The sequence below is a fragment of the Theropithecus gelada genome, chromosome 1, assembly GCF_003255815.1.
Source record: "Theropithecus gelada isolate Dixy chromosome 1, Tgel_1.0, whole genome shotgun sequence".
NCBI classification, from domain to species: Eukaryota; Metazoa; Chordata; class Mammalia; order Primates; family Cercopithecidae; genus Theropithecus; species Theropithecus gelada.
Window position 1 is genome coordinate 192,239,652 of NC_037668.1, and position 14,947 is coordinate 192,254,598.

A 14,947-nucleotide genomic window follows, 5' to 3' on the forward strand; every position below is an offset into this window, starting at 1 on the left:
TTGTTTGACTAAACTATAATAATTAGATATAATCAACTTAAAAAATTTTTTTCCTGCCTATGTAGGTAGTTTGTGTACAAAATCATATTTATTTTTGAAAACTGAGGAAATACATGAAAGTTCAAAAATGTTAAAAATTATAGTTTTAACATTTTGGTATATATGTTTGGTTATCTGTATCTATATAGTCTTGAAATTGGGATCATATTGCCCATACTTGTACATTATATTTTTACTAATATTGTAGACAATTACTCATGTCATTAGGAATTCTATATTTTTGTGAGTTTTTCTGGGATTAAATTTCTATAAGTAGAATTTTAGTATAAAAATATATATCATTAAATATTGTGATACTTCATGCCAGGTTACTTTCAGAAATGTAACATTTTAAAGCCGGGTGCAGTGGCTCACGCCTGTAATCCCAGCACTTTGGGAGGCTACGACGGGCAGATCACCTGAGCCTAGGAGTTCGAGACCATCCTGGGCAACATGATAAGATGCCATCTCTACAAAAAACACAATAAATAAATCTGGTTTCTTAATCAATCAAGATAGTTCTATTGCTCTTATATACTACTTACAGGAAGGAATATAAAATGTTGCATTTCTTTTTTTTTTTTTTTGAGATAGGGTCTCATTTTGTCACCCAGGCTGGAGTGCAGTGGCACGATCTTGGCTTACTGCAACCTCTGCCTCCTGGGCTCAAGTGATCCTTCCACCTTAGCCTTCCAAGTAGCTGGGACTACAGGTGCATGCCACCACACTCGGGTAAATTTTGTATTTTTTGTAGACAGGGTCTTGCCATGTTGCCCAGGTTGGTCTCGAACTCCTGGGCTCAAGTGATCCACCCACCTTGGCTTCCCAAAGTGCTGGGATTACAGGCATGAACCACCACACTCAGCCTCAGATTTATTTTGTTTATTATTCATGCCTGCTGCTTCTGTTTCTTTTGAGCTAACTAATCTTAATAATGGATAAGGAAATTAAGTTCTCAAGCAGTTGAAAAGGACTGACTTTTTGTTTGTATGGATTAGAGGTCAGTAAATCATAGGCCAAATCTGACCTGCTGCTTGTTTTTGTAAATAAGGTTTTATTGGAACATAGCCCCTTTTATTTGCTTATATGTTGTCTGTGGCTGCTTTTGTGCTGCAACCGCAGAGTTGAGAAGTTGCAACAGAGACTATATTGCCAGCAAAGTCTGAAATGCTTACTAATTGGCCCTTTACAGAAAAAAATTGGTGACCCCAGATATAGGTCATGGTATTGGCAAAGATCTCAAGATGTTCTAGGATTAGGGTTAGCCTAAAGAATAGTGAATTAAACAAGATAGTGGTATACTGTCTTCTTTTTTTTTTTTTTTTTTTTAAGTGCATGGATGTAAGCTGTCCAAGGCTGGTATGATGCTTGATGAAATAATTAATAATCTAGGCTCTTTCTTCTCCTTAGTGCATGACTTTCATCCTAAAAGTTACCTTATGGTCTAACATAAGATGTCTCCAGCAGCTCTAAACCTTATATTTAAGTTCCAGGCAGGAAGTAGGAAGAAGATGGGAAGGACAAACAGAACCTGATGCAGAGTAAATCTTGCTGAGACCCAACAACTTCTGTTTACATCTTAGTTGGAAGGGAGACTAGAAAAGAATGTTTTTTCAGTGGGTACTCTGCCAACTTAACTAAAGAGGCTTTTTTTTTTTTTGAGATAGGTTCTCACTCTGTCACCCAGGTTGAGTGCAGTGGCACTGTCTCGGCTCACTGCAACCTCTACCTCCTGGGCTCAAGTAGTCCTCCCGCCTTAGCCCCCCAAGTAGCTGGGACTATAGGCATGTGCCGCCATGCCAGGCTAATTTTATATTTTTGTAGAGACAAGGTTTCAGCATGTTGCCCAGGCTGGTCTCAAACTCCTGGGCTCAAGTGATCCACCCGCCTCGGCCTCCTTAAGTTCTGGGATTGCAGGCATGAGCCATCTCGCCCGGCCATAAAGGGACTATTTTATTGTGGAAGGAAAAATGGATACTCAAGAGACAACTAGCAGTTTTTGTCAAGTGAAGTACCTGATGCACAGAGAAGTTTTGTGACTTGCATATTATGAGGCAAGCATCTACCCTTGTGAGGATTAGAAATGACCTCTTGAATTCCTGGTATAGTGTTCTAATAGTTTTCAAATTAAATCTCATTTCTTGATAGGATTACAGGACTCTTAGGTCATGAAAGTGTGATAAACTTAATATATCTAAGCTTCCAGGTATTTGAGAGTGTTTCAAAGTTTCTTGAATAAGAAGGAGAAATATGTTAAAAGGACTGTGTAAATGATCATTTCTGAAGGGGTGTGATACAAAGCTGTGATCTTAACCTTGGTCTGCTTAATGCTTTAACAGAGTTCTTTGAGTATCTGGAAGGCATGTTTGTCATGTAACTTAAAATTTAAAGTTTGAGGGGTTAGGCAATCAGCTAAAAATATAATAAAAGATCCTAAATTATCTGAATGGATTGTCCAATGAGCCAAATCAGAAGAGATTAAAATTTTAGTAGGAATAAATTTACAGCCTCAGTATAAGTTGGGAGAGATTTACCTATAAAGCAAACATGAATATACTGGGCTAGTTTATATAAAGCTGTCAACTAAAAACCAGAAAACTGCAATCTGAGATTACATTAATAGTATAATCTAGGTTAAAGGTGGTGGTTAGTCTTGCAGTCAGATGTTTTTCCCCCTCCTTCCCCGAATCAGACCTTTTTAAAGTAATTATGTTCACTTATGAATGATTCCTATGCAGAATAATTTCAGGGAAGAGTGACTAGAATAGTGAGAGAATGTGAATGCATGTCTTAGGTGAATGGCTGAAGAAACTGGAAATGTTGAACTTAGTACTATGTATGATGGGGACCATCAAATATCTGAAGGACTTTTCCTGTAGAAGAGAGATTAGATATGATTATATTCTACATGCCCAAAAGGAAGAAAGCAGGACCAGTGGGTAGAAAATGTAGGGTCTCACATATAAAAGAACATTTTTTTTTTTTTTTTTTGAGACAGAGTCTCGCTCTGTCGCCCAGGCTGGAGTGCAGTGGCCGATCTCGACTCACTGCAAGCTCCGCCTCCCGGGTTCACGCCATTCTCCTGCCTCAGCCTCCCGTGTAGCTGGGACTACAGGCGCCCGCCACCGCGCCCGGCTAATTTTTTGTATTTTTAGTAGAGACGGGGTTTCACCGTGTTAGCCAGGGTGGTCTCGATCTCCTGACCTCGTGATCTGCCCGTCTTGGCCTCCCAAAGTGCTGGGATTACAGGCGTAAGCCACCGTGCCCGGCCATAAAAGAACATTTTAAGTTGATAGTGCTGCCTTAGGAAATATTGAAGTCTTCCTTAATGAAAGAATTCAAACATGTTGGATTTTTTGATCTTTCACAGTTCTTTCTAAAGTTGAGGGGCTTTTTTGTTTGTTTGTTTGTTTCAGGGTACTACACCTAGTTATGCCATATTGGTAGCTCTTATTTTGCATTTTGGTTACACCAAGGTCTTGCCATACATCGTGTTTCCACTGTATAAGAATACTGGGGGCCAGGCATGGTAGCTTACGCCTATAATCCTAGTACTTTGGGAGGCCAAGGTGGGCAGATCACCTGAGGTCAGAGGTATGAGACCAGCCTAGCCAATATGGTGAAACCCCATCCCTACTGAAAATACAAAAATTAGCCGGGCATGGTGGTGCATGCCTATAATCCCAGCTACTTGGGAGGCTGAGGCTGGAGAATCACTTGAACCCAGGAGGTGGAGGTTGCAGTGAGCTGAGATCGCGCCACTGCACTCCAGCCTGGGCAACACAGTGAGACTCTGTCTCAAAAAAAAAAAAAAAAAAAAAAAAGGCCAATTATTTTTATACGTCCTGTTAATCATTAGGGAGACTATTCCCTCTATGTTGTTTTGCAGGTATTACATTGGCTCGTCTTATTTTTAATGAACTAATTTTGAGAAGATGGAATTTAGAAGTAAATGTACTTTTGAATTTAAGGGACCTGTTTACTTTCTTTGTAGATTCTGTCAAAATCTCAATTGCCATCTGAGAATAGAGAAGGTAAAGTGTTGTGGACTGGCTGGTTCTGCTGTGTTTTTGGAGACAGTCTTCTGGAGACTGTTTCAGAAGATTTCACCTGTCTGCCCTTATTCCTTGCAAATGGAGCAGAATCTAACACAGCCATAATTGGAACTTGGTTTCAGAAAACCTTTGACTGTTATTTCAGTCCTTTAACAATCAATGCATTTAATCTTTCCTGGATGGCTGCCATGTGGACTGCATGCAAAGTGGACCATTATGTGGCTACTACTGAATTTCTTTGGTCTGTACCCTGTAGCCCTCAAAGTCTGGACATTTCTTACGCAATACATCCAGAGGATGCAAAAGCTCTATGGGACAGCATCCACAAAACACCTGGGGAGGTTACCCAGGAAGAAGTTGACCTATTCATGGACTGCCTTTATTCACATTTCCATAGACATTTCAAGATTCATTTATCAGCCACAAGATTGGTTCGTGTTTCAACATCTGTAGCTTCAGCACATACTGATGGAAAAATAAAGGTTAGTTTGAACAATCTAGTTAAGTAATTTTTCCTCATTTTATGGTTTTAAAAATGTATGATGAGTGTATTGTCCACATTGAAGAAACATACTTGAATGTATTCAAGACAACAGAGAGCTTTTATGTTATGGTTTATGGTTTACTAAAGTCTTTAGCCTTCTAGATATAGCCTTATAATGGAAGGACACTATATGCTGTGTGCTTCAGCCTTTGGTAATAATATGAATTATTATTTTGTAGTAACTTTGAAACTTTGAAAATTGTTTCTTGTGAAATTTTGAATTAATTTTCAGAGTAATAGAGAATTTTGTATGTTAGACAAAATTATAGCCAGAAACACAAGACTAAGATGTCATCTTTATATTCTAGGCTTTTCTATCCTTATTGGGAAAGAAATAATACAGACATTGTTTTATTCTCTGCAGAGTGATTTCTGATAAGAAGTATCAGAAATAGGGCAGGCGCGGTGGCTTCTGATAAGAAGTATCAGAAATAGGGCAGGCGTAGTGGGTCATGCCTGTAATCCCAGCACTTTGGGAGGCTGAGGCGGGCGGATCACGAGGTCAGGAGATCGAGACCATCCTGGCTAACACAGTGAAACCCCGTCTCTACTAAAAATACAAAAAATTAGCCAGGTGTGGTGGCAGGCGCCTGTAGTCCCAGCTACGTGGGAGGCTGAGGCAGGAGAATGGTGTGAACCCGGGAGGCGGAGCTTGCAGTGAACCGAGATTGTGCCACTGCACTCCAGCCTGGGCAACAGAGTGAGACTCTGTCTCAAGAAAAAAAAAAAAAAGTATCAGAAATAAACTGAGAATTGGCTCCTAAAATGTGTTAAAATATACAGCCACAATATACATTCAGTAAATGTTTCCTGTGATCTTGTTACTGTGCCAAGAGTTTAACAGACCTTAAATTCTAATCTTTAGAGCAACCCTGTAGTTAGGTGTTTTTTGTGTGTTTGCTTTTTGTTTTTTTTGAGACAGAATCTTACTCCATCACCCAGGTTGGAGTGCAGTGGTGCGATCTCGGCTAACTACAACCTCTGCCTTCTGGGCTCAAACGATTCTTGTGCCTCAGCCTCCTGAGTAGCTAGGACTACAAGCATAAGCCACTACACCTGGCTAATTTTTGTAATTTTACTTTTTTTTTTTTTTTTTTACTATTTTTACCTTTATTTATTTATTTTGAGATGGAGTCTTGCTCTGTTGCCCAGGCTGGAGTGCAGTGGTGTGATCTCAACTCACTGCAACTTCTGTTTCCTGGGTTCAAGTGATTCTCCTGCCTCAGCCTCCTGAGTAGCTGAGACTACATGTGCCTGCCACCATGCCCAGCTAATTTTTGTATTTTTAGTAGAGTTGGGGTTTCACCATGTTGGCCAGGCTGGTCTTGAACTCCTGACCTCAAATGATCCACTTGCCTTGGCCTCCTGAAGTGTTGGGATTACAGGTGTGAGCCACTGTGCCTGGCTAGTTAGGCTTTATTATTATTATTATTATTTTTCCTTTGAGATGGAATCTTGCTCTGTCTCCTAGGCTGCTGTGCAGTGGTGTGATCTTGGCTTACTGCAGTCTCCACGTCCTCGGTTCAAGCAATTCTCCTGCCTCAGCCTCCTGAGTAGCTGGGATTACAGGCACCCACCGCCATGCCTGGCTAATTTTTGTATTTTTAGTAGAGATGGGGTTTCGCCATGTTGGCCAGGCTGACCTTGTGATCCAACCGCCTCAGCCTCCCAAAGTGCTGGGATTATAGGCATGAGCCACCGTGCCCGGACAGTTAGGTGTTTTTATCCATATTTTATTTTAAAACAAGGAAACTGAGACCAAGACAGGTTTAAATGACAAGCAAGATAGCTTATCAAGAGGAAGAATCAAGATTTGAACTCTTATCTCTTAGATCCAAGAAGTCAATACTCTGTAAGCACTATATTCATGCTTTTCACACTGGAGGTCACAGTGCAACAGTAGGTTGGGAAATAATTTTGATGAGAAGAGACCAGCATTAAGAAATAAAAAAGGAAAGAAATAGAAAATATAAAAATGAGAGGTTTGTTTTTTGTTTTAGAGACAGAGTCTCACTTTTTCACCCAGGCTGGAATGCAGTAGCTTGATTATAGCTCACTATAACCTTTAACTCCTGGGCTCAAGTGATCCTCCTCCCTCAGCCTTGTGAGCAGCTGGGACTATAGGCGTATACCACTACACCTGGCTGTTTTTTACATTTTACAATTTTTTGTAGCGATGAGGTCTCCCTTTGTTGCCCAGGCTGGTCTTGAACTCCTAGGCTCAAGTGATCCTCCTGCCTCAGCCTCTCAAAGTGCTGGGATTACAGGGATAAACCACTGTGCCTGGCCAAAAATGAGTGTATTGCATTTGTTAAACTTCATGAATTAAATCCAGAAGTTAGACCAATATAACATTGGTTACTCAAATATCAATCTGCTTTGTTATAATTAATACTATTCTAATTATAAATGTCTTCTTTTTCTTTTTGCAGATTCTGTGTCATAAATATCTTATCGGAGTGTTAGCATACTTGACAGAACTGGCAGTTTTTCAAATTGAGTGAAGCCTTATGTGGACTATAAGTTACAGATTATATACTCTTTTTCTTATTGATGACTTGCCTAATTGCTATGCTGAAAGAGACTGCAGGAGAAATAGGCATCTATCTCTGCATCTGTTTTCCCCACCATGCCTTTGGAGTTGCCAAGATGGAAGCCAAGAAGGATCTAGAAGTACAAAGAATATGGTAGTAGATGAGCCACAGCCAGGTGCCCATGTACTAATCATGATAACCTGGCATGCCAATCTCAAAATGCTGAGTTGTTAATTTCTTGTCATCTTTAAATATATATATATATATAGGCTTGGCTTGGTGACTCACACCTGTAATTCTAGCACTTTTGGAGGCTGAGGTGGGTGGATCATTTGAGGCCAGGAATTCTAGACCAGCCTGGCCAACATGGTGAAACCGCTGCTCTACTGAAAATACAAAAATTAGCTGGGTGTGGTAGCGCATGCCTATAATCCCAGCTACTGGGGAGGCTGAGGCAGGAGAATCGTTTGAACCCAGAAGACAGGCTGCAGTGAGCCAAGATTGCACCACTGCACTCCAGCCTGGGCAACAAAGTGAGACTCTGCCTCAAAAAATAAAAAAAATAAAGTAAATAAATATAGTGTTTATTGTGTTTAAACTCTTAGGATTCAAATGAGATATATCTAATGGATATTTCTGATTTGAGTCTTTAAAACCTTTAATCTCTTTTAAGCATTTTAGACTTGCATTCAGAAAGAATTCTGTCTTCTAAAGACATTTTCCTAGCATTTCACTGCAGAGAACTGGCAATCAAAATCCCCTCAAAAGGGAACTAAGGATTAATGTACACATTTTTTTTAGTCACTAATATGCTTCTGTTTTAAATACAGTTCAACTCCTGTTGCAATGTTGAATTAAATGTTCGTTTTAAAGTGAACCAATGTGTTTATCAATGTCTTGACATCTTTTAATTAACATCTCAGTAGTGGAAATTGGTAGGCTTTTTCTATTAACACAGAGGGTGTGGACTAACAATTATATAGAATCATACAAATTATAGAGTTGAAAGGCACATGTGAGCCCTTTTTGAGGTCAGAAATTATCTTATTTAACCTTCATGTCCCAGTTTAGCATAATGCTTGATAAATATCTGTAGATTAAATCAATTTTTATCAACCCTTTCTTTTTACAGATGAAAACTGAGATCGAGCAACTTAAGAGTCTTGCCCATGATGTTTTATCCAAATCTCTTCTTTTTACTTACTGAGCGTAAGATTTTCTTTTACTTTAAGAATAATTTTTTAAAAATCTTGATTGAAAGAAAATTAATAGGCTATCATTCTCAAAAAAACAAAGATTAGCTACTGGAATGGGATATTATTTCAGATATACTAGGAGCAGCAGATGTAATGGGAAAAGCATGGGCTTTGGAGTGAGACATTCATCCATTCAACTAATATTAAACTCCTACCATATGCTTAGAATTTTATTGTGTAATAGGAATATAGCAGTGAAGAAGTGAAAAAAAGGTCTTTGTTCTGAGGAAATTATGTTCTAGTGAAATAAAGCAAAAAGTAAATAATTTCAGAGACAAATGCCATGAAGAAAATAAGGCAGTGCAATATGAAAAAGGGTGACTGGGGTGGGGCCTACCTTTCATACAGTAGTCAAAGATCTATCTGAGGAAGTGACCTTTTGAACTGAGTCCTGAATGATGAGATGGAACAAGCCATGTGAAGATCTGAGGAAGGGTGTGCTAGGCAGGAGAAACCTTGAGATAGGTAAGAGTTTGGCAGCTTTGAAGAACAAAGGAAGTTTTTTGCCTAGAGCATAGTGAATAAGGGTGTATGGCCTATTATGAACTGAAACTGAACAGGTTGTGCAGCAGAGCCTTCTTCCATGGCATAATATCTCCCAATTTTTGGCTGGGGCACCTGGCTGCCCAGAATAAAGATGATATTTTCCATCCTTCCTCGTAGGTAGGTATAGTCATATGAATATGTTCTGATTTGAGATACAAACTGAAGTGTCATGTAGAGCTTCCAGGAATCTTACCTATAATAAAAAACAGCTGGCATCCCCCTTTTCTTACTTTTCCTTTCTTCCCACTTTGCTGCCTGGAACATTGAAATTATGACTAGTACTATAGCTATTCTCTTAGGTCATGGGGATGAGGAACAAGTCCTAGGGATGACAGAGCATGGCCTGGGAGGAGCTTGTGCCCTGAGGTTTTCCTGAAGGTGAACTCCAGTGCCGGCCTTGGGCAGTCTTCCTCTAGATTTTCTTGTCAGAGAAGTAAACTTGTGTCTTGTTTTAGCTGTTGTCATTTTGGGTCTTTCTTGCTGATAGACCTAATTCTAACCTGATACAGAGGGAGGAGCTATATCACCTAAGTTTTTATAGTGTGAAGAGATTGGATTTTATTATAAATGCAATGGGAAGCCACTGAAAGATTTTAAGTAAGAGAGTAATACGACTGAATTAGTATTTTATAAGATAGGAGGGAGAATGGGTGTAGGTAGACAAGAGTGGAAGAAGGGAAACAGTTAAAAGGTTATTGCAAATGATATAACCCTAATGGAGAAGAAGTTAGCAACATTGAACAAAACTATATGTGCAGTCACCCTTTGATTAACAATTCCACTTCTAGGATTCTGTCCCAAAAATTCACTGGCAAAAAATTATGAAATGAAGCATGTACACGGTTACTTATTACAATAGTATTTGTAATAGCAGGACTAAAAACAACTCAGACGCTCATCAGGCCTGGTATAGCTGCAAAATGAATTACTACTATGCAACTATAAAAAGGAATGGGGAAGGTATCTCTTTAGTCCCATGGAGTGATCTCCAGGATATACTGTTATGTGAAAGAGCAATGTATGTGGACAGAATGTAGAGTATTGTACTTTTTATGTAAGGAATGAGGGAGATATGAGTGTGTATTTCCTTACTTTCAAAAAACAATGGAAGGATAAACCACAAACTTATAAATGTATTTACTTATAGAGAGAAGGAAGGAACAGAGTAGAGGGGACAGGAATGAGAGTTAAGATTTACCTGAATGTTCCTTTTTTATAGTTTAGAACCATGTAAATGTTTTGTATAATTAGGAGACAAAATTAGAATCAAAGGAAAAAACAAAGCAATCCTTAGCAATTAAAAATAAATGAGCCTAACTATATTAAGTTCATGGCATAATCACACAAGTTTTTTTGTTCTTTTTTGAGACACGGTCTTGCTTTGTTGCCCAGGCTGGAGTGCAGTGGCACAATCACAGTTCACTGCAGCCTTGACCTCCCTTGCCCAAGCAGTCCTCCAACTTCAGCCTTCCAAGTAGCTGAGACTACAGTCATACTGCCACCACGCCTGGATAATTTTTTAATTTTTGTAGAGATGGGGTCTCCCTATGTTGTTCAGGCTGGTCTTAAACTCCTGGGCTCAAGCGATCCTCCTGCAATGGCCTCCCAAAGTGCTGGTATTACAGGCAAGAGCCACTGTGCCCAGCTCACACAAATTTTTTTCAGTATCTATTTTTATTTTATTTTATTTCATTTCATTTTACTTTACTTTATTTTATTTTATTTTTTATTTTAGAGACAGGGTCTGGCTCTGTTGCCCAGGCTGGAGTGCAGTGGCACGATCTCAGCTCACTGCAGCCTCTGCCTCCTGGGCTCAAACCATCTTCCCTCCTCAGCCTCCCAAGTAGCTTGGACTACGGGTGCATGCAATAAAGCCCAGCTAATTTTTTGTATTTTTGGTAGGGATGGGGTTTCACTGTATTGCCCAGGCTGGTCTTGAACGCTTCCCACCTCAGCCGAGGCTCAAACAATCCTCCTTGGCCTCACCAAATGCTAGGATTATGGGCATGAGCCACCACACCTGTTCTTTATATTTTTATTTTATAGATGGGATCTTGCTGTATTGCTCAGGCTGGGCTCAAACTCTTGGGCTCAAGTGATCCTCTCACCTCAGCTTCCTGAGTAGCTGGGGACTATAGGTATGTGCCACTATGTCTGGCCTTTTTTCTCTTTTTTTTTTTTTTTTTAGAGTTTAGGTCTTGCTGTGTTGCCCAGGCTAGTCTTGAACTCCTGGGCTAAAGTGATCCTCCCCTCTTGGCCTCCCAAAGTGCTGGGATTGCAGGTATGAGCCACTGCACCCGGTCTGGAGTATCATTAAATTTGTGTATCTTTAAATTTTTAGTATCTTTAAATTTGTGGTATTCTGGTTGTATATTCTAGCAGGCTCCATCCTAGAAAAAGAAGAGCAGCAAATAAATTTTAAATCACATTCAGTTGTCTTGTTATTAATAATATGGCTATTATTGTTTTGGCACTATTTATAATATGGTAACATGTATGTAATTATTCAGATTTTCAGTGTAGGCTGGGCATGGTGGCTCATGCCTGTAATTCCAGCACTTTGGGAGGCCAAGGTAGGTGGATCATCTGAGGTCGGAGGTTCAGACCAGCCTGGGCAACATGGCAGAACCACCGTCTCTACAAAAAACACAAAAAATTAGCCAGGCACGGTGGCACGTGTCTGTAGTACCAGCTACTCAGGAGGCTGGGTTGGGAGGATCACTTGAGCCTGGGAGGTGGAGATTGCAGTGAACCAAGATTGTGCCACTGCAATCCAGCCTGGGTGACATTAAAAAAAGAAAAAAAAATTATCAGTGTAAAAGATACACAATTTTCAAATAAAGTAAGTAAAAAATCATATTACATTTAATTGGGAATATCAGAATTAATTCTTATTTTTAAAGTGCAAAAGTTTTTAATTTTCATGAAGTCTAATCAATCAATTTTTGTTCTTTTATTGCTTGTACTTTGGTGTTGAATCTAATAAATCATTGATTAACCTCAGGTCTTAAAGGTTTACTTTTGTTTTCTTCTCAGGATTTTCTAATTAGAAAATTAGGTCTGTCATTTTGAGTTAAATTTTGTGTATGGTGTGAGGTAGGTTTCCAAATTCATCCTTTTGCATGTGGATATTCACTTGCTTCAGCACCATTTGTTGAAAGTACTTTTTTTCTTATTGAATTGTCTTGTCACTTTTTTCAAAAATCAGCATTTCATGGATGTTCGGGTTTATTTCTGGACTTCCTATTTCATTGTACTTGTCACTTCCTATGCCAGTATGACACTGTCTCAATTTACTATAGCTTTGTAGTGAATTTTGAAATCAGGAAGTGTGAGAACTTCAACTTTGTTTTTTCCCAAGGTTATTTGGCTGAGTCTTTTGCATTTCCGTAAGAATTTTAGGATCAACTTGTCAATCGTTGCAAAAAAAAAAAAAAATTTGCTGGGATTTTGATAATGATTGTGTTGAATCTATAGAGCAGTTTGGGGAGTGTTGCCATAATGATAGTAAATCTTCTAATCTATGAGCAAGATGTTTTTCCATTCATTTAATCTTCTTCAAATATTTTATTCTTTTAGATCTATTGAGAATGGAATTGTCTTAATTTCATTTTCAAATTGTTTGTTGCTAGCATATAGAAATACAAGTGATTTTGTATATTGCTCTTGTATCCTGTGACTTTGTTGAACTTAGTTTTTTTTCACTGAATTCTTTAGGAGTTTCTACATATAAGATTCATCTCATCTGTGAATAAAGACAATTTTATTTCTTAATTTTTAATCTTTTGTTTCTTTTTCTTGCTGAATTGCCTTGGCTAGAATCTCCAGTACAGTGGTGAATAGAACTGGTAAGAATGTACATTTTAGTCTTGTTTTTAGTAGGAAAGCATCATGTCTTTTACAATTAAATATGATGTTGGCTGTAGGTTTTTTCATAGATGTCTTTTATCAAGTTAAGAATGATCCTTTCTATTCCTAGTTTGTTCAGGGGTTTTATTATGAATAGGTGTTGCACTTTGTCACCATTTTTTTCCTGCATCTATTGAGGTTATTCTTGATTTGGTTTTCTTTTGCCAAAAAACACATAGCTTTGTTTACTGGAGAGGTCTGGAAGCAGTAAAAAGCTATTAACAATGAACATTACTAAGACACAGATTATGTTCTGTAAGTATTTCCCACTAAAAGGAGCTAGAACTTCTTGAGGAAGGGCTGATTTCAGGTTTGGGACAAGAAATGTATAAAAATGTTTTTCATATATCAGAAAAGCAAGATAGCTATCAAAAGTTGTGTCAAAAGGATAGTCAAAATGAAGAGGGACCCTACTTGCCAAAGGTGAGACAATTCAAATATCAAAAGGAAAAAGTGCAACTGACTGAATATGTAAAAATTTATTTACATCAGAATATTAAAGTAAAAAATAATTTATGAGCTCGTACTAATACTAAACAAAATTTTAGAAATTGGTGAGTTACTTTTGGAGGTTGCTGCAGAATCAAGTTCTGAAAATTGGTAAAGGGGAGAAGCAAACATTTTCTACTTTCTAGTATAAATTGTATTTCAAGATAATCAGATAGCTGATCAAGGCAAGTTTTTCAGATATATTTCAGCTGATAAATCCAAAGGAATGATAAGGCATCATTTATAACTCTCAGTGAAATAATAGATGTAAGCATCGATTATTAGTATCTGCTTAACCCCTTAGGTGAAAGATTGATGAAGTATTTTATAATGGAGCTAGCTGATAACACCCGAAGCCACTGCCACTCTTATATCTCCAAATAAGGGCTAAGTATCATGTATGTTACGACTGATGCTTTGGAGCACCTGTGAAGTATTTCTAACAGCCTCTTTTTGTTTTTTGATTTTTTGAGACGGAGTCTCCCTGTCTCGCCCAGGCTGGAGTGCAGTGGGACTACAGGCGCCCGCCACTCTGCCCAGCTAATTTTTTTTTTTTTTTTTTGTATTTTTAGTAGAGATAGGATTTCACCATGTTAGCCAGGATGGATAACAGCCTCTTAATGTGAGTATCTTCGTAGAGAAATATGTTTAAATATATCTGTTGTAGTGCAGATACACACACACAAATAGAAACTATAGAAGAATTTCTAAAATTAAAGGGCAAAGGAACAAAATAGAAATTTGACCACATGAGCAAATGAAGGGACAGGAAAAAAAGAAAACTTCAAAGTGTAATAGTAAACAAATTAAGTGGTAACTAGGGGAATTTTAACATTGGGTATTAGATGATATTAAGGAATGTTAATTTTATCAAGTGTGATAATGTTGTTATAGTTAGACCTTATCTGTTAAATATTCAAATGTGGGTGAAATACAGTCATGCTTCACTTAACAACAGGGGTATGTTCTGAGAAATATGTCCTTAGGTGATTTCATCTTTGCATAAACATCACGGAGTGTACTTACATAAATCTAGACGGTATAGCCTACTACATACCTAGGCTATGTGGGATAGCCTGTTGCTCCTAGCCTACAAACTTGTACAGCATATTACTTACTGTACTGAATACTGTAGGCAACACAATGGTAAGGATTTATATCTAAACATATCTAAACATCGAAAGGCACTGTAAAAACAGTATTATAATCTTATGAGACCAGCGATCTGTCAATGGCCAAAACGTTGTTATGCATGAAGTGCATGACTTTAAGGTGATGCCTGGGATCTGCTTTAAAATACTTCAGTGGTGATGGAGAGGTGAAGTAAGAGTGAGAGGAGACAGATAAAACAAAATTTGCAAAATCTGTTAATTTTTGAAGCTGGGTGGTGGGTATATGGAGGTTCATGGGTTTCTTATATTTTTTTATGTATTTGCATTTCCCAGAGTGTGAAAGATGAGAGAAAAACACCCAAGACAAAAAGCTAGAGTCTTTTTAAGCCTAATTTTGGAAGTGACATACCATCCCCCTACACTTTTTTTAATAGAGTTTATTTTTTAGAGTAGTTTTAGGTTC

At 38.3% G+C, this 14,947-nt stretch overlaps 1 protein-coding gene across 1 annotated transcript in view; it reads left to right on the plus strand.

Annotated features, from left to right (window-relative positions):
- Positions 1-8,049, plus strand: part of CENPL (centromere protein L) — a 26,836-nt gene extending 18,787 nt beyond the window's left edge. Inside the window, exons 4-5 of the mRNA XM_025404111.1 lie at positions 4,034-4,576; positions 7,071-8,049. Coding sequence (XP_025259896.1) covers positions 4,034-4,576; positions 7,071-7,142 — 615 coding nt within the window. The 3' untranslated portion in view covers positions 7,143-8,049. The remainder of the gene's footprint in view (positions 1-4,033; positions 4,577-7,070) is intronic.
- The last annotated feature ends 6,898 nt before the right edge of the window (positions 8,050-14,947 follow it).